This window comes from Anomaloglossus baeobatrachus, chromosome 1, assembly GCF_048569485.1.
Source record: "Anomaloglossus baeobatrachus isolate aAnoBae1 chromosome 1, aAnoBae1.hap1, whole genome shotgun sequence".
NCBI classification, from domain to species: Eukaryota; Metazoa; Chordata; class Amphibia; order Anura; family Aromobatidae; genus Anomaloglossus; species Anomaloglossus baeobatrachus.
In genome coordinates this window covers 505380885-505405524 of record NC_134353.1, presented here as the reverse complement: position 1 = coordinate 505405524, position 24640 = coordinate 505380885, and the positions used below count along the sequence as shown (strand labels likewise).

The 24640-nt window shown below is 45.0% G+C and overlaps 1 protein-coding gene across 1 annotated transcript in view; it reads left to right on the top strand.

The window, feature by feature from the left end:
• Positions 1-24640, top strand: part of HSDL2 (hydroxysteroid dehydrogenase like 2) — a 101044-nt gene that overhangs the window by 56939 nt on the left and 19465 nt on the right. The window contains exons 7-8 of the mRNA XM_075338781.1: positions 8499-8602; positions 19065-19163. Coding sequence (XP_075194896.1) covers positions 8499-8602; positions 19065-19163 — 203 coding nt within the window. The remainder of the gene's footprint in view (positions 1-8498; positions 8603-19064; positions 19164-24640) is intronic.

The following is a 24640-nucleotide window of genomic DNA, read 5'->3' as shown; positions in this document are numbered from 1 at the left end:
TGTCATCTGACCAAAGCACTTTCTTCCACATGCCATGTAGGTGACACATCTAGCATGTGGAAGAAGGTGCTCTAGTCAGATGAGACCAAAGTAGCTGGTTTTGCATTTAGCGCAAAAAGTTTTTGTGTGGCAGAAAACGAATACTACACATCACCCTGAAAATACCATCCCCACTTTCGGACATGGTGGTAGCATCATGCTGTGAGAATGCTTTTTTACCAGGGACAAGGAAGCTGGTCAGAATCAATGGAAAGATTAATAGAACTAAAGGGGCAATCCTGAAGGAAAACTTGTTAGAGTCTGTAATAGACATGAAACTGGGGTATAGGTTTCACCTTCCAACAGCACAAAGATCATAAAGATACTGCCAGATCTACAATGGAATGGCTTAGATCAAAGGGCACAGTTACAGTCCAGACCTAAATCCCATTGAGAATCTGTGGCAAGTCTTAAGGGGGCTTTACACGCTACGATTATCGTTAATGTTTTATCGTCGGGGTCATGTCGTTAGTGACTCACATCCGGCGTCATTAATGGTATCGCAGCGTGTAACACTTACCAGCGACCTTAAACGTCCTCCAAAGTGGTGAAAATCGTACACCGTGGAGAGGTCGTCCTAAAACCAAAATTGTTAATGGTTGTTTATAGATGTTGTTCCTTGTTCCTGCGGTACTACACATCGCTGTGTGTGACACCGCAGGAGCGAGGAACCTCACCTTACCTGCTTCCCGCCCGCAATGAGGAAGGAAGGAGGTGAGCGGGATGTTCGTCCCTCTCATCTCAGCCCCTCCGCTTTGATTGGCCAGCCGCTTAGTGACGTCGCGGTGACGCTGAATGCACCTCCCCCTTGAGGGAGGGATTGTCCGGCAGTCACAGAGACGACGCCGACCTGGTAAGTGCGCGTGACGCTGCCGTAGCGATCCATGTTCGCTGTTGCAGCGATCACACGATATCGCATGCATGACAGGGGCGGGTGCTTTTGCGTACGATATCGCTAGCAATTGCTAGAAATATCGTAGCGTGTAAAGCCCGCTTTAGAAGTTGCTGTTCAGACTCTCTCCATCCAATCTCACTGAGCTACAGCTATTTTGCAAATAAGAATGGACAAATTTCAGCTGCAGATCTGGTAAACATACCCCTAAAGACTTGCTGTAGTAATTGCAGCAAAAGGTGGTCCTTTTTCAAATTTCTATTTTTAAAATACCGTTTTTTCCGGATTGTAAGACGCACTTTTTTCCCCCCCAAAAAAATGGGGGTGCGTCTTACAATGCGGATGTCTTATTGGGGCGGCGGTGGTGGAGCGGGGTCATGGGAAGCAGTGTCGGCAATACTGATGATGTCACTGCAATGTCGCAGCGGGTGCATTGAGCTAACTGCGGTCTCTATTGAATCGCCCGCAGTTGAAGCGATAAACTTCAAGAAAATGGCAGAGGCGGCGCGTATGCAGATTGACGCAATGGACTGCAAGAAAATGGCCGTGGGAGACCTTCCTGCACACGCGCTGCCTCCACAACCATTTTCTTGAAGTCCATTGTCTCAACCGCGGGCAATTTTAATGGAGTCTGCAGTCAGATCAGGTGTCTACTGCGCAGCGACACCCCGTCCTGTGACCCTCCTAAGTCCTCCATTGCAGTGACACCCCTGCGGCAAGCCGGCAGATCAGCGGTGCCTACCGCCTTGATGCCCCTGGGGCCACAGTATCGCTGACGCTCCGTCCACTGACCCTCCTGAGACACCACACCCTCTCCTCTGAGCTCACAGCATTGCCTACCCTTCCTCCTGTGACCTTCCTGAGCCGCTCCGTCGCCGCTCCTCCCTGTTAAGCATTAGGATTAAGACGCACTAGGACTATAAGATGGACCCTCATTTTAACATTGAACATTTTTTCCTCCTCTAAATTTCAGGTGCGTTTTATACTCCGGGGCGTCTTACAAACAAAAAAATACGCTATTTAGATAACAATGTATCATTTTCAATATACTTCACAAATATGTGAAAAAAAATTTGGAAACGTTTGTGAGGTATGAATACTGTTTCAAGGCACTATAGCTGTGTAACAATGACGGCAGACATGGAAGTTCTTCTGCAGACCGCTCTGGCTGATACTACTGTGTTGCCCAATGAACATGGGAGTGGCAGTAATCTAAATAAATTGGTGGAATGGTGCACCATAGTATTCATGCGGGCACAAAGCACTTACATTTACATATTACAAAGGATCAGAAGACTAAAAGAACGATTTGTTATTTTTTGTGCTCCTGCAAGCCTACATGGATAGCTTGAAGTATAGATTTGGGGTTAAGGCCTCCCTTTTAATCTGATAAATGAAAAAGGTGCCATTTTAACAGTGTTTTGTATTTGTTTTTTCTAATTACCTGCCAAAATTGTGTGGATGCATGCTATATGTTGTGAATTCTGCATTGTTTTTCTATCTAAGAAGGGGCTTTCACACCATCCTCTTTTCACTAAACTATGCAGGAAAAAATATAGCTAATTAACCCCATAACCTTCCGCGTCTGTAGCAACAATGCATCTTTTGAAGGTGTTAAATACAGTTCACAAACAAGCAGTGTTCTTAAGGAAGAAAAAGCCTTTTTATATGCATTTACCATCTCAATTCGGTGTCTTTGTGCAGAGAGCATCATTAGAAAACACAATGCAGAGCGCTTTGACACATTTATTAAAATGATAATGCACTGAAGTATCTTTACACTGTTTTTATACGTGGCTGCCTTTGCCAGCTGGAAGAACAAGGCAATATAAATAATCATAATAACCATAGCGCTTTGTGCACAGAATTTTAAAATTGGCCTAGATCAAATGTATTGGAGTGCTGCCATTTAATGAAATGGATGTGAACGCTTTACCACTAAGTGTATTTAGCATTATTTATTATCACAATCAATATCTGAATAAAAGAAAAATGTATACAAAATTCCCTTTTTTAAATAATGTGAACACAAAAATTATCCATTCCTTGTTAGATGTGTTATTTTAATATATTCTTATTAACCTGGGGTGATCACATCCTTTAATCTTAAAGGCTGCTCTCCATTATAAACCTAGGAGCCGTTCCCTATATTATTTATTGTAGCAAAAATACATGACACATACAGGTCTCAATACTTTAGGAACATAAATAAAGGTTATGGCCTGTTAACACCTGGCTATGACAAATAATAAAATTGGCCCCAAAGAATATTACCCATTCAGAATATCAAGATTGTTCATGTAGACAGTCTTGGTGCACAGTAGTATTCCATAACCTAAACAGATCGTGGTTGAAAGTCTCACTAATAGCCGAAACGCGTAATTTATGCCTGTATTTTGCTTACATTGAATAAATCCTTATAAACTTTGGAAGATCTGGAGTGCCGGTTGCTACGCTCACTGAAGGGCGGCGAGCGTCCAAGGTGGACCCACTTGACCGTGCACCGGACTCCCATGAGGAAGTGACCAGCAGCGAACCCTTATACAGGGACTGTGCGGCACTTCCAACAAAAGGCCTAAATGCACGATGGCTAGGGACCATAGAGGGCAGTCTCTTACAGATGGATCCAGTAACAACGTCCAGGACATGAGTCCGAGACATAGCGGCCCCAAGGTGGAGGCAGAGACAACACTGCACCGAAGAGTAGGTTTGGACGAGACGGCACTGTAGTGGAGGCTCGGGTGACGTGACAATCAGATGGCGGCTCAGACGGACGGTACTGCGATCAAGGCAGTGACTTGACGGCACACAGGTGATTAAGGTGATGACACTCTAGGATGAGACAGAGGTTAGTAACTTGGGACTAGACACAATAACAACTGGGGACCTGAGAACTAGCAACACGCTACTGACAACGTTGCTCAAGCGCCTTCTGTTAGGGGAGGTGAACTAAAATACCCTTTAGGTAACAGGTGATCTCTGAGGTCACTTCCAGGTAGTAATGGGACGGTACCACTTTAAGAAAGGTATGATCGTATGATCACTTACTGAAGACCTGCGTGTTGCCTGGAAGCAGGAAGATGCTGCAGCAGACTCTGGAGCAGAGCGCATGACCTGGGAGTGTGAAAAGACCGCGGCAGGACCTGATTCATGATGAATCAGGAGAGGAGGCTGCAGGGCAGGCGAGAGGAAGGACGCCACTGCCAGAGGCTGGGAGCGGGAGCACGCGTGGGAGCCACGCTGGAACCGGGCGGGTGACAGGAGGAGAGCTTTTTTTTTTTTTTTTTTTTTATACACAGTCTCACCGGCGGCGGATTATTGTGAACGATCAGCTGATCGCTCCCAGCAGCCGGGTGATCAGCTGATCGCTCCCAGCAGCCGGGTGATCAGCTGATCGCTCCCAGCAGCCGGGTGATCAGCTAATCGCTCCCAGCAGCCGGGTGATCAGCTGATCGCTCCCAGCAGCCGGGTGATCAGCTGATCGCTGGGCCGCCGAGAATGTGTGCGGGGGAGCGGAGTGGGTGGAGCCGAGCGAGGCCATGGCGCTGAGGACGTGTGTGTGTGTGTGTGTGTGTGTGTGTGTGTGTGTGTGTGTGTGTGTGTGTGTGTGTGTGTGTGTGTGTATATATATATATATGTGTATATATGTGTATATGTGTGTATATATATATATATATATATATATATATATATATATATATATATATATATATATATATATATATATATAATATATAGAGTGCGGGAGGAGGCGGAGAAGTGTCGGGCTCCCTGCACACGTGGCTAGTGTAAATATCGGGTTAATCACATTGCTTGGTTACCCGATATTTATTTACCTTGGTTACGGGTGCAGGGAGCCAGAGAGAGCATGCGCAGTGAAATCCTAAGGATTCCGCTGCTCAAAAAAAGTTACATGCTGCATTCCTCCCGCTGGGCGGAAGCAACGCAGGTCCTTTTGGCACAATCCGTCATACATACAAGTCTATGGGAAACAGCGGAATCCGTTAACTGATTCCGCTGTTTTCCAAAAGGGCAGATTGTGACGGAAGGAAAACACAAGTGTGAAAGTACCCTTAGCTGCAATACCTTATTTTTCTCAAAAGACAGTTATTCCAGGGAACCGCCCTCCACAATCTGTCTCAGAGATTTATCAATCATATGAGGAAAAATTGGTGATATACAAAACCACTTATTCAAACATGTCATTTTTTTCTATATTATAAATGACTATTATAGAAATGGAGTGATCTCACCACACGGCGGGCTTAATAATCATCAAAATTCCATATGGCGTGGAGCAAAATGCTTATCAGCCTCCTTGGCTCTCCTATTACTCCATCCAAATTATGAACCGAGCAGACATCATGTAACTTCCAACGCGTTTCTTTCACTTCAAAGTCATCAGAGGAGTCTGTGTTACTTAGACTCTGCTGGCGGTGCAGCATGAATATGTATGTCAGCGGACACGTTAAGTCCGATGTGGGCATTAATTTCTGTTAAAAAAGCCATTATGTGGAATTGAATGATGGCATTCTGGATATGCAGAGTCTAAGTAACACAGCACACGCGGTATACTCACAGAGGCTGTGTCATGGCGGCACACTCCTTCCAGGTCACGCTTTTACCTTCCGGAGCTGACCATTCAATATTCACTACTTTGCCCGCCCACCGGCGAGTGTAATTGGTTGCAGTTAGACGTTCCCCCACCCTGAGTAGCAGCGTGTCACCTGACTGCAACCAATCGGCAGGATGGCCGGTGGGCGGGGAAAGCAGTACAAGTGGCTGCGCGTCAGTATGGTGGTAAAAAATAAACAAAACAATCGGCAGCACAGATGCAGCCCCAGCTGTCGGGCTGTATCTGTGCTGTGTATCTAGTGCCCACAGTCACACATGCGAGGCTTTGCCATGGCAGATTCTCACAAGTCCCTCGCAAGTGTGATTCCGGTCTAAGAGAAACTGCATGCGGCTTTTTTTTCTACTTTATTTAAATATATAATAAAAAAAAAAAACGTGCGGTCCCCCCCCCCAATTTTCATCTCCAGCCATAACACCGGCTGGGGGCTGGTATTCCAGCCCGCAGCCGCCCGGTATTGCCGCATCTATTAGATGTGACAATCCCGGTGCAAAATTGGCTCTTCCCAGTGGCAGCGTCAATCGGGGTAATGAGAGGTTAATAGCAGCCCTCAGCTGCTACTAAGCCCTAGGTTTGTGATGGTACAGGCATCTATGAGATACCTGTAAATAAACAAGACACAGAGAAATATCTTATTTGGAATAAACTACAAATGCACCCTACTTCACCACTTTATTAACCCCCAACACAGCCCTCCAGGTCCGGCGTAATCCACACGAGGTCCCAAGCCACTTCAGCTCTGCTACATCTGAATATCACAGAGAGAATTGTAGAAAAGGGTTTCTATACTGCGCCAATGATCACAAGTCTGGATGTCAGATTAATGTGGCTTTTTTGTAGCATAGGTCCATAGCAACCTATGCTACAATAAAGCCACATTAATCTGACATCCAGACTTGTGATCATTGGCGCGGTATAGAAACCCTTTTCTACAATTCTCTGTTATCAGCCACTTGGGTTGCCGCTGCCTGGATCCATTTTTACATGTGAATACAGTAGTTGTGACTTTCACAACTACAGTTGGTGAGTATTATTGCTCCCCCCTCCCGTGCCCTGTGCCTATAAGGGTAAGACCCTATTGCGCTTTATTTTCCACAGCTTTCCTTCTTACATCTGAATATCACAGAGAGGCCATAGAGCACGACCGCTCTCTGTGAGATCCAGAGAATGAATGAGCTGTGCAATGAGTGGTGATGTCACTCAGGTCATTTGCGGTCACAGCTGGAGGTTCCCACGGTCCTTCACCTGTGATCGCAGTTTACCTGACCTCAGGTGGAGGTCACTGAGTTCATAGACTCAGACCTGCATCTCCTAGCAGAAAAATCAGTTTTCTTGGCCAAGAGATAAAAATTTGGTGCCAAAATTTTTACACCATATTCCTGCATCCAATTTACACCTCCTGGCAAAAAAAACGCGGTGTTATGACGCATTTTTTTTGCCGTGGTTTTTGCCACGGGTTTTTGCCAGGAGGTGCATATTTGGTGCTGAAATAGTCTAGAAATACATGCACACTCCTGTCAGAAGAGTGCTGCTTTGCCAGTGATGTCAGACTCGTGCGGGTCTGCCGGGCATGACATCACCCAGCACAGCCTGCCGTTCTCTGAACATGAGCGTGCATGTACCTAGAAACACATGCACGCTCCTGTCAGAAGTGTGTGGCTGTGCTGCCCTGTCAGACTCGTGGGAGTCCCTCGGAAGTGTGACTGCGGCTTAAGGGGTACTTTGCACGCTGCGACATCGCTAGCGATCTCGTTAGCGATGTGAAATTCTAGATCGCAAGTGCGATCTTTCGGGATTGCACATAGGTCATTTTACGTGTGTGTGATCTCAAAAAGATCGCACTTGCGATCTAGAATTTCACATCGCTAACGAGATCTCTAGCGATGTCACAGTGTGCAAAGTACCCCTAAGAATAACAGAATGCGGCTTTTTTTTATTTTATTATTATTATTATTATTATTATTATTATTATTATTATTAATTAAATAAATAAATAAAAAAAAAACGCGCGGTCCCCCCCCTAATTTTCATCCCCAGCCATGATAATGCTGGCTGGGGGCTGGTATTCGAGCCCGCAGTTGCCTGGTATTGCCGCATCTATTAATGTGACAATCCCAGTACATTACCGGCCTTTCCCGTTAGCCTGGTGTGGTGCTAATCGGAGTATTGAGAGGTTAATAGCAGCGCACAGCTGCTACTAAACCCTAGGTTTGTGATGGCACAGGGATCTATCAGATACCTGCATCACAACCTGTAAATAACAGTAAATGAACACACACAGGAAAATCCTTTATTTGAAATAAAGTACAAAACGCACCCTCCTTCACCACTTTATTAACCCCCAACACCCTGCAGCTTCGGTGTAATCCACACGAGATCCCACGATGACACATCCAGCTCTGCTACATGTGAGCAGCCATGGAGAAGACTGCCAGCTCTGAGTGTAGCCTATTACTGAGCCGCGATAAGCGATGACTGTCACAGGCTGGGGGGCGCGTCAGCCTGGAACCAATCACAGATGAGAGGATGGCTGGTGGGCGGGGAAAACACGGAAAGCTGTGTGTATGCGATTATACAGTACAAGAAGTGAATGCGCGACCCGGAAGCAGTGTGCCGCCATGACACAGAGTCTCGGTAAGTATGAAACTCTCACTTATTTCTTATTTTCTTTATTTTTACTTTAATTGCCGAATCCGGATCGTGCACCCGGAATCCTGTGCCCGGGTTCGGCACCCAAATATCATTGAAACCGCACAGATCCAGATTCTACAGTCTGGATCCGCTCAGCCCTAATCAGCTGACATGTTCCCTTTAATGGTATTTGTTCGATTGCACTTACGTCATCCACTGTAACTTCTATAGTTGCACCATTGCAATAAATTTATTTCTCTGTATAGTACCTATTTATATTTTGTAAGTTTATTTGTCTTTCAGATCAAAGGTCTGCATCCCTTACTTAAAGAGAAGCAAAGTAGCACATATCCTCACTTTAAGCCCTCCACTCAACCTGAACCCTGTCTGGTTTAAAAATCACTGTGGTAAGTTGTAACCAGACAATGTTGTGGCATTCGCTAACCCTGCAGACTTGTTATCACTCCTTGGCGTTTGATCGTTGCTCATAAAAGTCAACTTTTTTTTTTTTTTCTTCAAATTCTAAAATGAATTTTTTTATACTGAACAAAAATATAAGCGCAACGCTTTTGTTTGTTTTTGCTTTCATTTTTCATGAGCCGAACTCAAAGATCTAGGACTTTTTTTTTTTTTCAATATACAAAAGGCCTTTTTTTTCTCAAATATTGTTCACAAATTCAGCTATATCTGTGCTAGTGATCACTTTCCTTTTGCCGATATAAGCCAGTCAGTGCACAGGTGTAGTATATCAAGATGCTGATTAGACAGCATGATTATTGCACAGGTGTGTCTTAAGGGTGCTTTACACGCTGCGACATCACTAGCAATCTCGTTAGCGATGTGATACGCCAGATCGCAGATGCGATCTGCCCAGATCGCACATAGGTCGTTTTTATAGCGCCGGTCACAAGTGCGATCTCGGCAGATAGCATCTGCGATCTGGCGTGTCACATCGCTAACGAGATTGCTAGCGATGTTGCAGCGTGTAAAGCACTTTTTAGGTTGGCCACAATAAAAGGACACTTTAAAATGTGCAGTTCTACAGTATTGGGGATGGTCCAGGCTGGTCAGAAAACCAGTCAGTATCCGGTGTGACCACCATTTGCCAGTCTGCCATGTTCCCTGCACAGTAAAAAGCGGTATTCACCCGTGAAGAGAACACCTCTCCAATGTGCCAGACTCCATTGACTGTGAGCATTTGCCCACTCAAGTCAGTTACGACAAACTGTAGTCAGGTGGAGATCCTGATGAAGATGACGAGCAGCAGATGAGCTTCCCTGAGATAGTTTCTGACCGTTTGTGCAGATATCCAAACAGATTGTTGCAGCAGCTGTCCGGGTGGCCGGTATCAGATGATCTTGGAGGTGAAAATGTGGAGGTCCTGGGCTGGTGGGGTTACACATGGTCTGCGGTTGTGAGGCCATTTGGATGTACTGTCAAACTCTGTGAAAGGCCTTTGTAGACTGTTTATAGTAGAGAAATGAACATTCAATTCACGGGTAACAGCTCTGGTGGACATCCCTGCAGTCAGCATGCCATTTACACGCTCCCTCAAAACTTGCAAGTCTGCGTGATAAAAGGCCATTCTAAAATGTGCAGTAATCGTGGCCAGCCTAAAGCAGGCTTTACACGCTGCGTTATCTGTCCCGATATCGCCAGCGTGGGTACCCGCCCCCATCTGTTGTGTGACACGGGCAAATCGTTGCCCGTGCCGCACAACATCGCCCAGACCCGTCACACATACTTACCTGCCCGGCGACGTCGCTGTGACCGGCGAACCGCCTCCTTTCTAAGGGGGCGGTCCGTGCGGTGTCACAGGGAAGTCACTGAGCGGCCGCCCAATAGCAGCGGAGGGGCGTAGCTAAGCGGGACGTAACATCCCGCCCACCTCCTTCCTTCCGCATAGCGGCCGGGAGGCAGGTAAGGAGAGCTTCCTCGTTCCTGCGGTGTCACACGGAGCGATGTGTGCTGCCGCAGGAACGAGGAACAACCTCGTTACTGCTGCAGTAACTATTTTTGAGAATGGACCCCCATGTCACCGATGAGCGATTTTGCACGTTTTTGCAACGATGCAAAATCGGTCATCGGTGTCACACGCAACGGCATCGCTAATGCGGCCGGATGTGCGTCACCAATTCCGTGACCCCAACGAGTTCGCATTAGCGATGTCGTAGCGTGTAAAGCCCCCTTAAGGCACACCTGTCCAATCATCATGCTGTCTAATCAGCATCTTGATATGCCATACCTGAGGTGGTTGGATTATCACGGCAAAGTAGAAGTGCTTACTAAAAAGGCCTTTTGTGTGCATAGAAAAAGTCTTAGAACTTTTGTGTTCAGCTCATGTAAGTAAAATGGGAGCAATAACAAGTGTTACATTTTTATATTTTTGTCCAGTATATGAAAATGCCAGCATGTAGAGTAATAGAGGACGTCTCAGTTCTGAGACCCGCAGTCAAGCCTTGAATTTTATCCTGAGCATACACTTTATAATGTGGACATGTGAATACAGTTTATTTTACCTTCGTGTTATGTTTTTTACTTTTCTGAGAGGTGCAAACTATGGCGGGGCGGAGCTGATGCTATATAACAGTCATGGCGAACCTTTTACAGGCCGAGTGCTCAAACTGTAGCCCTAAACCCAATTTTTTTTCCGAAGTGCCAACCAATCCTATTATGTAAATAGTTGATTTTAATCTTACCTTTGCCGTCTTCTCTTCTCTTCAGCAGGGGGCATCACGCTCATTCGTGCTTACCACACATTGAAGCTGAGCCCCTGCCCTTTCCAGACACAGCAGTTGGATTGATCTTTCTGGAAAAAACTGCAGCATATTAGAGATTTTAGCATGGAATGCAATCAGATTTAACCCTGTAATCCACATCTGCATTTCATAGTTTGAACATCCTGAAATCCCATAAAGACGTACGAGTTGCTCCCCTCCCCTTTATTATGTAGTTATGTCCCCCTTCCTGGCCACTTCCTGGTAAACATGTCCCCCATCCTGATATATATTTCCTACATTCTGGTATATTTGTCCCCATCATGGCCTCATCCTGGTAAATATACCTCATCCTGGTAAATGTCCTCCATCCTGGCAAATGTACCTTATTCTGGCATGTTCCCCCATGCTGGTAAATGTACCCCATCCTGACATATTGCCCATCCTTGTAAATGTTCCCCCATCCCGGCATGTACCCCATTCCTGGTAAATGTCCTCCATCCTGGTAAATGTTCCCAATCCTGGTTCATTTACCCCCATCCAGGTAAATGTCCCCCTTCCTAGCATGTACCCCTTCCTGGTAAATGTACCCTATCGTGGCATGTTTTCCCCATCCTGGCATGCATGTTTTCCCCATCCTGGCATGCATGTTTTCCCCATCCTGGCATGCATGTTTTCCCCATCCTGGCATGCATGTTTTCCCCATCCTGGCATGCATGTTTTCCCCCATCCTGGCATGCATGCTTTCCCCCATCCTGGCATGTATGCTTTCCCCCATCCTGGCATGTATGCTTTCCCCCATCCTGGCATGTATGCTTTCCTCCATCCTGGCATGTATGCTTTCCTCCATCCTGGCATGTATGCTTTCCCCCATCATTGCATGTATGCTTTCCCCCATCCTGGCATGTATGCTTTCCCCCATCCTGGCATGTATGCTTTCCCCCATCCTGGCATGTATGCTTTCCCCCATCCTGGCATGTATGTTTCCCCCATCCTGGCATGTATGTTTCCCCCATCCTGGCATGCATTGTTCCCCATCCTGGCATGCATTGTTCCCCATCCTGGCATGCATGTCACCCCCCCACCCCCTCATGCTGGCATGCATGTCATCCCCCCCCCCCATGCTGGCATGCATGTCATCCCCCCCCACCCCACGCTGGCATGTGCGTTCCCCCACCCCACCCCCACATGTGCGTTCCCCCACCCCCACATGTGCGTTCCCCCACCGCCACCCCACGCTGGCATGTGCGTTCCCCCACCGCCACCCCACGCTGGCATGTGCATTTCCCCCACCCCATGCTGGCGCCCCCCCTATCCCCACCTTGGCACAGCCGCACACGAGTTATAAAAAAAAAAAAAAAAAAAAAAAAAAAAAGCAACAAACAACTCACCTTCCTGCACCTGCTCCCCCGCTGGGTCCTCAGTTCCCACGCGTCCAGAAGACGTCATTACGCCGGTGCCGCTCACTGACGCTCCTCCGTCTACTAGGCAACACACCTGCAGCCGGGGGAGGAGGAGTGTCAGAGCGAGGAGAAATGTCTCCTCCGCTCCAAACAGTTTTGATCTGCCGGCGCGACTGCACTAGCAGATCAAAGCTGAAGGATCAGGCGACCGCACGCGTGCCAGCAGAATGGGCTCTGCGTGCCCCTGGTGGCACGTGTGCCATAGGTTCGCCATCACTGCTGTATAACATCTTAATGTTTAATGGAAATCCATTACACCATTTTGCGAGTCGCTGATCCGTGAAATATAGCGAGAAATTAAATTCGCCCATAAATTGGCCAAAATTAAATCCCAAACCTGAGAAATTAATTCTCCTAATATATCCTAATAAACAGAAAATGAGTGAAACGCAAATGGGGAGCAAATTAATTTATATGCAGCCATCAGATAGAACTTTACTTTATGCATCATATTTATTAGCAAGGTAATAAGATTTCTTTGTGTTATGCAGCCAAGCTGGTGGAGACAGTTGCTCGTATAAGGGTTAATGTGCTAGAGTGGGAGATTGCTGTAAGTATCAGATTAATCTGAGTCTCTCATTACATACAGAGCCACTAGCCTCACACAGAGGTGAAAAGGTGAGCGAATCTATCAGAGGATTTACCTTTCTTGTGCCCCATTATAGGGACAATAATTTATTGCTAATATAACATCATCCAGCAAGGAGTTAAGCCCAATGTACTTAGCTGTTGACTTAACCATCATTTGTCCGACAACTCTCTCCCATAAATAAAAGCGCTAACTCTAAGCGGCTGTGCTCTCTACGAGAGAGCCGTCATTAGAAAATTCTAGCTTATCTAAGGGAGAACTCAAAGATCGGTAGTCTGAAATCAGAAGTGCTGGATCCTTTACTTCCCCTGACCATCAGTTGTCCGGTGGTGCACATAGTCCAAACTTGTCGTTATCGACGGATCTGAATGACATGTGTCTAATGTGTAATGGGGGGCTTAAGAGTAGATATCTACACTCTGTGCAACTCTGAACACTTGGTGCCTTGAAAAAGTATTCAAACTCTGTATGTTTCCACATTTTTTTAAATTACACCCTCAAACCAATGTTTTTTTATGATATAACAACACCAATTACCAAGTATTTGTGAAGTGTAAACAAATCTAAATATTTTAAAAGTCTAAAGCTGAAAATTGTAACAAGCATTTCTATTCATTGTATTGCCCTGTAGTCTGATACCTCCAAATATAATCCTGATGACCAAGTGGTTCCTGAAGTCACATTAGTAAATTGAGTCCACATGTGTGTCATTTATTCTCAGTATAACTACAGAAAACCTAGGTACACACCAGACAGGTCAGGCATGAAGCTGTGGAAAAGGGTAAACAGAGCTAAGTTTAAAAAAACAAGCTTTAAACATCTCACGGAGCACTGTTCAATCCATCATCCAAAAATAGGAGTATGGCACAATTGCAAACCTACCAATACATGGCCATGTACCAAACTGGGATTCCAAGTCAGGAGAGCACTAATTAGAAAAGCAGCCAAGAGGCTCATGGTCACTCTGGAGAAGCTGCAGAGATCACAGCTCAGGTGGGAGAATCTGTCCACATCACAAGTATTAGTTATATACCGTACTTTACAAATCTGAACTTTGTGGAAGAGTGGCAAGGAGAAAGACATACTGTATTTTAATGAAGCTGTGAGAAGTCCCGTTTGCAAAAAGCCATGTAGTGGACACAGCTAACATGTGGGAAAAAAGTGCTCTGGTCAGATGAGACCAAAGTAGAACTTTTTGGGCAAAATGCAATGTGTGGTGGAAAACTAATACTGCACATAACCTGAGCAGGATACCTGAAACCCTAGGAAGCCCTGCAATTTCCCAAGCAGGTGAGGATCGCTAGTCCTACTGCTGCAACATGACGGAAAGGTATGACAGATAGGGGAAATAAAAATTATGTACACCGCTTAACACAACAAGGGCTCCAGCAGCTCTTCCCACCTTGAGGCCTAGCTTCAGAATGAATCCGAATAACCAGTACCCTCCACTGAAAGATGTGGCCATATATAGGGGAAGGGAGTAGTCACCAACCGGAAGCACTTTTGGAGAGGTAATGAGAAGCTGCTGGAAAGGAAAACTGACATTAACCCTTGAAGTACCAAAAGAAATGAAAATACATTTAATAAGGGGAGTCTCAGATGGCAACGTGAGACTCTGGCCCAGATCCTATCACAGGTGTCTAATTGCAGAGAGAAGGCAGTGACAGGTGGTGTCAGCTTTTCTTCCGCATGGACAGGGTAGCTGGTCAGATTTGATGGGAAGATGGATGGAGCTAAATGCAGAGCAATTCTGGAGGAAACCTTTTAAAAACTACAAAAGACTTGAGACTGGGGCATAGGTTCATCTTCCAGCAGGCCGACGATTCTAAAGGGTACTTTACACGCTGCAATATCGTTATCGCTAGCGAGCGTACCCGCCCCCGTCGGTTGTGCGACATGAGCAAATCGCTGCCCGTGGCACACAACATCGCTTACACCCGTGACACGAACTTACCTGCCTGGCGACGTCGCTCTGGCCGGCGAACCGCCTCCTTTCTAAGGGGGCGGTTCGTGCGGCGTCACAGCGACGTCCCACGGCAGCCATCCAATAGAAGCGGAGGGGCAGAGATGAGCGGGCGGAAGATCCCGCCCACCTCCTTCCTTCCTTCATTTCCGGTGAACGCAGGTAAGATGTTCGTCGTTCCTGCGGTGTCACACACAGCGATATGTGGTGCCGCAGGAACGACTAACATAATCGTACCTGCAGCAGCAGCGATATTATGAAAAGGAGCGATGTGTCAACGATTTTTGACGTTTTTGCGATCGTTGATCGTCGCTCCTTGGTTTCACACGCTGCAATGTCGCTAACGGCGCCGGATGTGCTTCACTAACTACGTGACCCTGACGATATATCGTTAGCGATGTCGCAACGTGTAAAGCACCCTTTAGGCCATGTGCCCACGGGACAATGTATCCCGGGACTTTGCCGCAGGTCTGTTCGCAGGTGAACCGCAGCTGCTCCCCGGAATCCGCAGCTATCCATTGCTGCGGAGTTGTTGCGGTAAACCTACGGAAACCGTGCCATTTTTTTTTTTTTTTTTTTTTTTTTTTTTTTTTTGTGTGCAGAATTCCTGCTGAAGTCCCGGCCTCTATCTCCATAGTGGAGGAGCGGCAATTCCATAGATATTTTCGCATGAATAATTGACATGCAGTTACGTGCAGATGCGGGAAATCCGCAGCATTTTCCGCAGCTTCACATATCGCACCATTGATACAGCACTCCCCAAATCCCATAGGGTAACATGGGGAGTATCTGTACTTGCTAGAACCTGCGTATCTATCTAGAAAATCCAGATTAATCCGCGGGTACGTTGTCCCGTGGGCACATAGCCTAAACATATGGCCAGAGTGACAAGGGATGGTTTGGATCAAAGCATATTCATGTGTTTAAATATCAGTCCAGGCCTAAATCCGAATGAGAATTTGTGACAACACTTGAAAATTGCTGTTCACAGACACTCTTCATCCAATCTCACAGAGATGGGGCAAACATTTCAGTTGCAGATTTTGTAAAAGTCCCCCTAAAGACTTGCCACAGAAATTGCAGCAAAAAATGGTCCTTTTCAGATTTCTATTTTTAAAATATGTAGAAAACCATGTATCATTTTTAATATACTTTCACAAATATTTGCTATTTTGTACTGGTGAATGACATAAAATCCCAATAAAATACATTTTAAGTTTGCGGGTGTATCGTGGAAAAGTTCATGGGGTATGAATACTTTTTCATGGCACCGTACAGCTTCGTCCTTCACGGTGGTCTCCCGCAGTTCAACGCTGTCTAAATCTTACACTTTCACTGCTCTCTACTGCATGTTGTTAATTTTGGCTCCATTTGCCTCAACTCTTAAAGGGGTTGTCCACTTCTGGACAATTCATTTGTAACAGCTAAGTGAAAAAAAAAATTATTGGGCCACCGCCACTGATACCATTTTTGGGGAGATGCGATGTTTTGATCGCCTCTTATTGCATTTTATTGTTAGTAAAACATAATTTTGACATTTTGATTTTTATTTTTTTTTCCATTATGCTGTTTACCGATTGAATTAATTTTATGTTTTCATAGATCGGCATTTTTAAAGTCAGTGATACCAAATGTTGTTTTTTTTTGGGGGGTGGGGGGGGGTTTCTTTTATAAGTTGTTAGATTTTCACTGGGGCAAACCGATGGTGATTTTTATTGTATTTTTTTTTTTTTATACTTTTTCTCATTTTTAAAAACTGCAATTATCCGATGTATTGTGCTGTAAAGAGCAGGGCATCAACACTGCTCTGTAAAGCAGAAATGATAATCTCCTATGAACAACAGTTCACAGCCAGCATTCACAGGAAGTTCATCATGACTGAGACAAGGGTCATCAACTGACCCCCGCATGTCATGACAACCCATCAGCGCCCTGCGATCACGTCATGGGACTGCCGATGGGAGCTTCTTAAAACTTCTTGTCAGAGCTTGACAGCTGGATTGAACTGTTTAACAGCTACAGGTGGATCTCCGATGTGCAGGGAAAGATGCGGGCTCGGCTTGCGAACCCACATCAAAGGCACCCACACAACCTTGGATGTTCCAGTACATCCAAAGTCATGGAGGATTTAAGCTTCCTAATATATAATGGGAAGATTTATGCTCTCAAATAGGTATTCTCTTTGCAAAACCATGCAGGCATTCATTTACTTTGAAATTGGCCTAAGGCACAGTGTGAGACCATAAACTTAAAGAGCTTGGCCTTTATGTTTTATTTATGAATTAAACAAGATAGGTGATATGTATGATCACTAGGGGTTCCAGTACAGATAGTGAGGGTTCTGTGTCCTACGTTTGAATGGAGTGAGGCCAGACACATGTACTACTGCTTCACTCATTGTCTATAGGACTGTCAGTTTACAAGTCAAAAGTCACTACTAAAACTTTATGAATATAACTGAAATCAAATATTGAATATACAGTGCCTACAAGTAGTATTCAACCCCCTGCAGATTTAGCAGGTTTGATAAGATGCAAATAAGTTAGAGCCTGCAAACTTCAAACAAGAGCAGGATTTATTAACAGATGCATAAATCTTACAAACCAACAAGTTGTTATGTTGCTTAGTTAAATTTTAATAAATTTTCAACATATAAGTGTGGGTCAATTATTATTCAACCCCTAGGTTTAATATTTTGTGGAATAACCCTTGTTTGCAATTACAGCTAATAATCGTCTTTTATAAGACCTGATCAGGCCGGCGCAGGTCTCTGGAGTTATCTTGGCCCACTCCTCCATGCAGATCTTCTCCAAGTTATCTAGGTTCTTTGGGTGTCTCATGTGGACTTTAATCTTGAGCTCCTTCCACAATTTTTCAATTGGGTTAAGGTCAGGAAACTGACTAGGCCACTGCAACACCTTGATTTTTTTCCCTGTTGAACCAGGCCTTGGTTTTCTTGGCTGTGTGCTTTGGGTCGTTGTCTTGTTGGAAGATGAAATGACGACCCATCTTAAGATCCTTGATGGAGTAGCGGAGGTTCTTGGCCAAAATCTCCAGGTAGGCCGTGCTATCCATCTTCCCATGGATGCGGACCAGATGGCCAGGCCCCTTGGCTGAGAAACAGCCCCACAGCATGATGCTGCCACCACCATGCTTGACTGTAGGGATGGTATTCTTGGGGTCGAATGCAGTGCCATCCAGTCTCCAAACGTCACGTGTGTGGTTGGCACCAAAGATCTCGATCTTGGTCTCATCAGACCAGAGAACCTTGAACCAGTCTGTCTCAGAGTCCTCCAAGTGATCATGAGCAAACTGTAGACGAGCCTTGACATGACGCTTTGAAAGTAAAGGTACCTTACGAGATCGTCTGGAACGGAGACCATTGCGGTGGAGTACGTTACTTATGGTATTGACTGAAACCAATGTCCCCACTGCCATGAGATCTTCCCGGAGCTCCTTCCTTCTTGTCCTTGGGTTAGCCTTGACTCTTCGGACAAGCCTGGCCTCGGCACGGGTGGAAACTTTCAAAGGCTGTCCAGGCCGTGGAAGGCTAACAGTAGTTCCATAAGCCTTCCACTTCTGGATGATGCTCCCAACAGTGGAGACAGGTAGGCCCAACTCCTTGGAAAGGGTTTTGTACCCCTTGCCAGCCTTGAGACCCTCCACGATCTTGTCTCTGATGGCCTTGGAATGCTCTTTTGTCTTTCCCATGTTGACCAAGTATGAGTGCTGTTCACAAGTTTGGGGAGGGTCTTAATTAGTCAGAAAAGGCTGGAAAAAGAGATAATTAATCCAAACATGTGAAGCTCATTGTTCTTTGTGCCTGAAATACTTCTTAATACTTTAGGGGAACCAAACAGAATTCTGGTGGTTTGAGGGGTTGAATAATAAATGACCCTCTGAATAAACTTTTCACAATTTAAAAAAAAAAATAAAAAAAGAAATAACATTCTTTTTTGCTGCAGTGCATTTCACACTTCCAGGCTGATCTACAGTCCAAATGTCACAATGCCAAGTTAATTCCGAATGTGTAAACCTGCTAAATCTGCAGGGGGTTGAATACTACTTGTAGGCACTGTATGTAGAGAAAAATGCTTGATCTGCTCTATATGTGAACAAGTTGTTTTTGTGTTTCAGCATATACTATTGCAAAGTATGGAATGTCCATGTGTGTTCTTGGCATGTCTGAAGAATTTAAAGGAGAAATTGCTGTCAATGCTTTGTGGCCAAAAACAGGTGAGATTTGTTATCCTTATGTCATTAGTGAGTACGTATAGAGCCAGACAGTGAGTTGGCAGTGTGGCCAAAGCTCTACCCACTGCGATGGGCATTTGCCCACCATTTTCTTTTACAACCATGCAGCTATTGGCTTGCCATGGGTTGATGGAGCCTTTGACTCGCTGCCACTGCACCCGTCATACCGTCTGACCATACACTAAGGATCTCTGCTGCTTTTAGCATTAAACCATAAATCTAATTAGTTTCTGTACTAATTCTGTTCACTTTCTGCTTGTGGAATTAGCAGAGCTTCTTTATATGATAAAGATCCGTCTTGCTATTATTACCCAGATTTAAATGTCATAATATGAAGGCAGCGTCCCAGTATGTCCATCAAATTCTGCATTTAGACGAGAACAGTCTGTTATGTAACACTTCTTTCTGTCATGTACAAAACTGAAGCACAATACAGTGTGAAATAAAAAGCAGTTAAATGCACTGAGCCTTCCAAGGTTAAATATAGGCATTTCATTGTTCTGGAAACACCTCCATCTAACATCTTTTTAATCTCTTTATTAATGATCTTGTGGCTGGGACTAATAGTAAAGTGTCAGTCTTTGCTGATAACACCAAACTATGTAGGATATTAAAAACTGACCATGATAGTACAATATTACAAAACCATCAGGATAAGATGTTGGAATGGGCAGTGCTTGGCAAATGAGATTTAATATTGATAAATGTAAAGTAATGCACCTAGGACGGGGTAATCCTATAGCTGCATATACATTAAATGGAAGTAAACTCGGGACTACAGAACAGGAGAAGGACTTGGGTATTCTCATTACAAATAAGCTGAGCAGCAGCACTCAATGTCAAGCAGCAGCTGCTAAAGCAAACAAGATTTTAGGGTGTATAAAAAGAGAGATTAGATCCCGTGATCCCAACGTATTGTTACCCCTCTATAAATCACTTGTAAGGCCACATCTGGAATATGGGATCCAGCTTTAGGCTCCACACTTTAAAAAGGACATTCAGAAGTTAGAGTCAGTTCAAAGGCGGCTAACTAGACTACTACAAGGAATAGAAGGCCTCACATATGATGACAGGTTGGAAAAGTTACATATGTTTAGATTAGAAAAAAGACGTCTTAAAGGAGATCTCATGTATATGTATAAATACATGTGAGGTCAATATAAAGGACTGGCACATGACTTATTTCTTCCAAAGACAATACTAAGGACCAGGGGACACTCACTGCGAGTGGAAGAAAAGAGATTCCGACAGCTAAATAGGAAAGGGTTCTTTACAGTTAGAGCAGTCAGACTGTGGAATGCCCTACCACAAGAGGTAGTAATGGCAGATACTATAACAGCTGTTAAAAAAGGGCTGGATGATTTCCTCACTACACACAACATTGTTGGTTATAAATGACTTAATGACAAAATGTAGAATTGGGGGAGGAAGGTTGAACTAGATGGACCTAGGTCTTTTTTCAATCTATGTAACTATGTAACATAACTGTTTTCCTGTAAGGACATGTTTATTGAACATGATACAAGCTTCTCATAATGGCTGGCCATCACTGGTTACAAGTTATGTATAAATATGCATACATTTGATAACATTTCAGAAGCCTAAGGTTATTATGATAATTTTATACTAGACTAGAAGGTGGCCCGATTCTACACATCGGGTATTCTAGAATTTACGTATTGTGTAGTTCATGTATGATTTTTGTTATATATATATATATATATATATATATATATATATATATATATATATATATATATATATATATATATATATATATATATATATATATATATATATATATATAGAGATGTTGTTGTGTGTAGTTACCAAGTGTTTGTGTAGGTGCTGTACATGTTCTGGGTGTTGTCTGGGTGTGACGGGGGGTGAGAGCGGTGTTGTATGTGTGTTGCGTGTGTTGCATTGTTTGTGGAGCGCTGTGTGTCTGTAGCGTTGTGTGTGTGTTGCGCGGTTTGTGTGTGTGTGGTGTGTTTTGGGGGGAGGTATGTTTTGTGCAATGTGTGTGTTGTGCGGTATGTGCGTATATTTGTGTGTGCCGCGGTGTTTGTGTGTTGGGTGTTGTGTGTGTGCAGCGTTGTCTGTGTGTGTGGGTGTCTGTGTAGGGCAGTTGTTTGTGGTTCCCAGTGTGTGTGTGTGGTGTGTTGTGCAGTGCGCGCGTGGGTGTGTGTGCGCATCAGCCTCTCTTCTCTCAGCCTACCTCTCCCAGCCTCCCTCCTCCCAGCCTCCCTCAGCATCAGCCTCCCTCTCCCAGCCTCCCCAAGCATCAGCTTCCACCAGCATCAGCCTCTCTCCTTCCAGCCTCCCCCAGCATCAGCCTCCGCAAGCATCAGCCTCTCTCCTTCCAGCCTCCTCCAGCATCAGCCTCCCTCTCCCAGCCTTCCCCAGGATCAGCCTCTCTCCTCCCAGCCTCCGTCCTCCCAGCCTCCCTCAGCATCAGCCTTCCGCTCCGTCTCCCCCAGCATCAGCCTCCCCAAGCATCAGCCTCCACCAGCATCAGCCTCTCTCCTTCCAGCCTCCCCCAGCATCAGCCTCTCTCCTTCCAGCCTCCCTCAGCATCAGCCTCCCGTTCCCAGCCTTCCCCAGGATCAGCCTCTCTCTCCTCCCAGCCTCCTTCCTCCCAGCCTCCCTCAGCATCAGCCTTCCCCTCCCAGTCTCCCCCAGCATCAGCCTCCCCAAGCATCAGCCTCCACCAGCATTAGCCTCTCTCCTTCCAGCCTCCCCAAGCATCAGCCTCCACCAGCATCAGCCTCCCTCGTCCCAGCCTCCCCCTCCCAGCCTCCCCCAGCATCAGCCTCTCTCCTCCCAGCCTTCCCCATGATCAGCCTCTCTGCTCCCAGCCTCCTCCAGCACGCCGTGCTCCTCTGCCGACACTCACACACCCGATCGCATCCACTCACACACACACACGATCGCATCCACTCACACACACCCGATCGCATCCACTCACACACACCCGATCGCATCCACTCACACACACCCGATCGCATCCACTCACACACACCCGATCGCATCCACTCACACCCGATCGCATCCACTCACACAGACACTGATGATATCGCACATACGCGCTTATACTCACAACATCCGGGGATATCACATGCTTCTGGCCATGTGATCCTCCGGCAGGTCCTGGAAGCTAACAGCACAGTATCTCCGCCGAGAAGCAAGCGATATCCCAGGATGTTGTGAGTATGTGGATGCGATGTGATGTGTGTGTGAGAGTGAGTGTGATCTGATTTGTGTGTGTGTATGTGTGTGCTGTTATGTGTGTGTGCTGTTATGTGTCTGTATTTTCCGCCGCTGCAGGACCTTGATTTGTGGATGCGATGTGATGTGTGAGAGTGAGTGTGAGTCGGTGTACACTGGTAACTATGATACACATCGGGTAACTAAGGGACCTTAGTTACCCGATGTGTATAATGGTTACCAGCTTTCACGGCCTCCGTCAAGATCCCAGCATCGCAAGGTTATGTGTGGCGCTGCCGGGATCCTGACGGAGCCGGTGTAGAAGCAAGCGATATCCCAGGATGTTGTGAGTGTGTGGATGTGATGTGTGAGGTGTGTGTGAGAGTGAGTGTGAGAGTGAGTGTGATCTGATGTGTGTGTGTACTCACCTGGGAGTCGCGGCTCCGTGTCAGTTGGGCCAGAGCGAGCGTGCATTGCGTGAGGGGGCGGGGCCTGCAGAGAGCCGGGGCGAGAGGCCAATCCGTGTGGGGGGGCGGGGCCATGGCGAGCCCAGCGGCCAATCAGCTTTGTGTCACCGTAAGGACACAATTTCGGAGCATGACAGACAGACAGACAGACAGACAGACAGACTAAGGCAATTATATATATATAGATAATAATGTTCTACCCATTCAGAAACTAGAGGCCATGTATGTATTAAAATACATAATGTGGATTGATTTATTTATGGACTTCTGTTTTAATATATAGAATAAAATTAACCTTAATCTCTTTTTTTTTTTTTTTTTTTTTTTTTTTTTTTGTTTTTGTAGAAGACATTTTAAAAATATCAATTCCTTTCAATATTTGACCGAAATGTATTATTGCTTTAGCATTAACTCTTGATTGGACATTTAGCATGCAATCAAACTTGTTTCAACTGTAAATATTACCTGCGAGTACTGAGCACCAGCCGTAATAGTTAGAGGACATTATATGTCTGTCTTTTAGAGGGTGTCTCCTTTTTGAAGACCTTCTCCCGTCTTTGTAACAGAGGAGCTACCTGATTATTTATATGGAAAGAGAAGCATTGCAGCGTCCTTTTTACATCCAGTAAATAAGTAGAACACTCAAAGATTTTGTTTTTTTACCTTTAGGGTTGCTGTACAGCGTACAGTATATTAGGTTAGTGCTTCCACAGCAATACATTCATCTATTTATATGGACAGAGTAAGGAAGAAATAACTATGAGGTATCTTCCAATTTTTATTATTTTATGTGCAGCATGTTGATTTACAAGGGGGCATCTGCAAGACAAGTCAAGTGGATGCCCTCTTAACGAGTTTCAATCTTTTTAAACTGAGGCCTAAACACCTCTCTCCTCACAATTTGTATAATTCCCTTGTACTGACATTAAATGAAAGACAGAATTGGCCTCATTTTCTTGCAGTGTTGGCGTTTTTTTAAGTGATGGGCCCTGATTTTAATTATTTTAATATTTATTATTGAGTCTGTCTGGGATTACACTAAGACAGAAGGATTCTTTCAGATCTGTTGTTAGTTCTCCATGATGTTTGGAGCAACTTGCCTTCCAAGTTCCTCCAAAATCTTTGTAAGTGTACCTAGATGAATTGATGCTGTTTTGAAGGCAAAGAGCAGTTACACCAAATATTGATTTAGATTTCTCTTTTGTTCATTCCCTTTCCATTTTGTTGATAGTTTATTTTTTATCAATTAACACGTCTATATTTGAAAGCATTCCTTCTTTTTAGCGTTTTTTCCACACCTTCTTAAAACTTCTGTACTCTACTGTATGTGTGTGTATACAGGGGCATGTAAAAGGTTGGGCACCCCTCATCAACTGCTATCATGAACAATTAAGCAAGTTTGAAGGTGAAATGATCTCTAAAAGGCATAACGTTAAAAATGATACATTTCCTTTTGTATTTTAGGCAAAAAAAAATTTTCATCTTTTAAATTTTAAAATTAACAAAAAAAGAAAATTTGCCGATGCAAATGTTTTGACACCCTGTATGGTTAGTACATAGTAGCACCCCTTTGGCAAGTATCACAGCTTGTAAATGTTTTTTGCAGCCAGCCAAGATTCTTTAAATTCAGGAGGTTCTTTAGTTTAACATTCTGATCAGACTGTATGAAGCCCACTCCCTTCACTAGGTGTTTGGTGTCCTGTGTTGGGCATTGTTGCTGTGGCTTTTGTACCGGTCGGGCTGTGTGGGCTGTGTGGGCTGTGGTCATGGGGACTAATCCTTGCA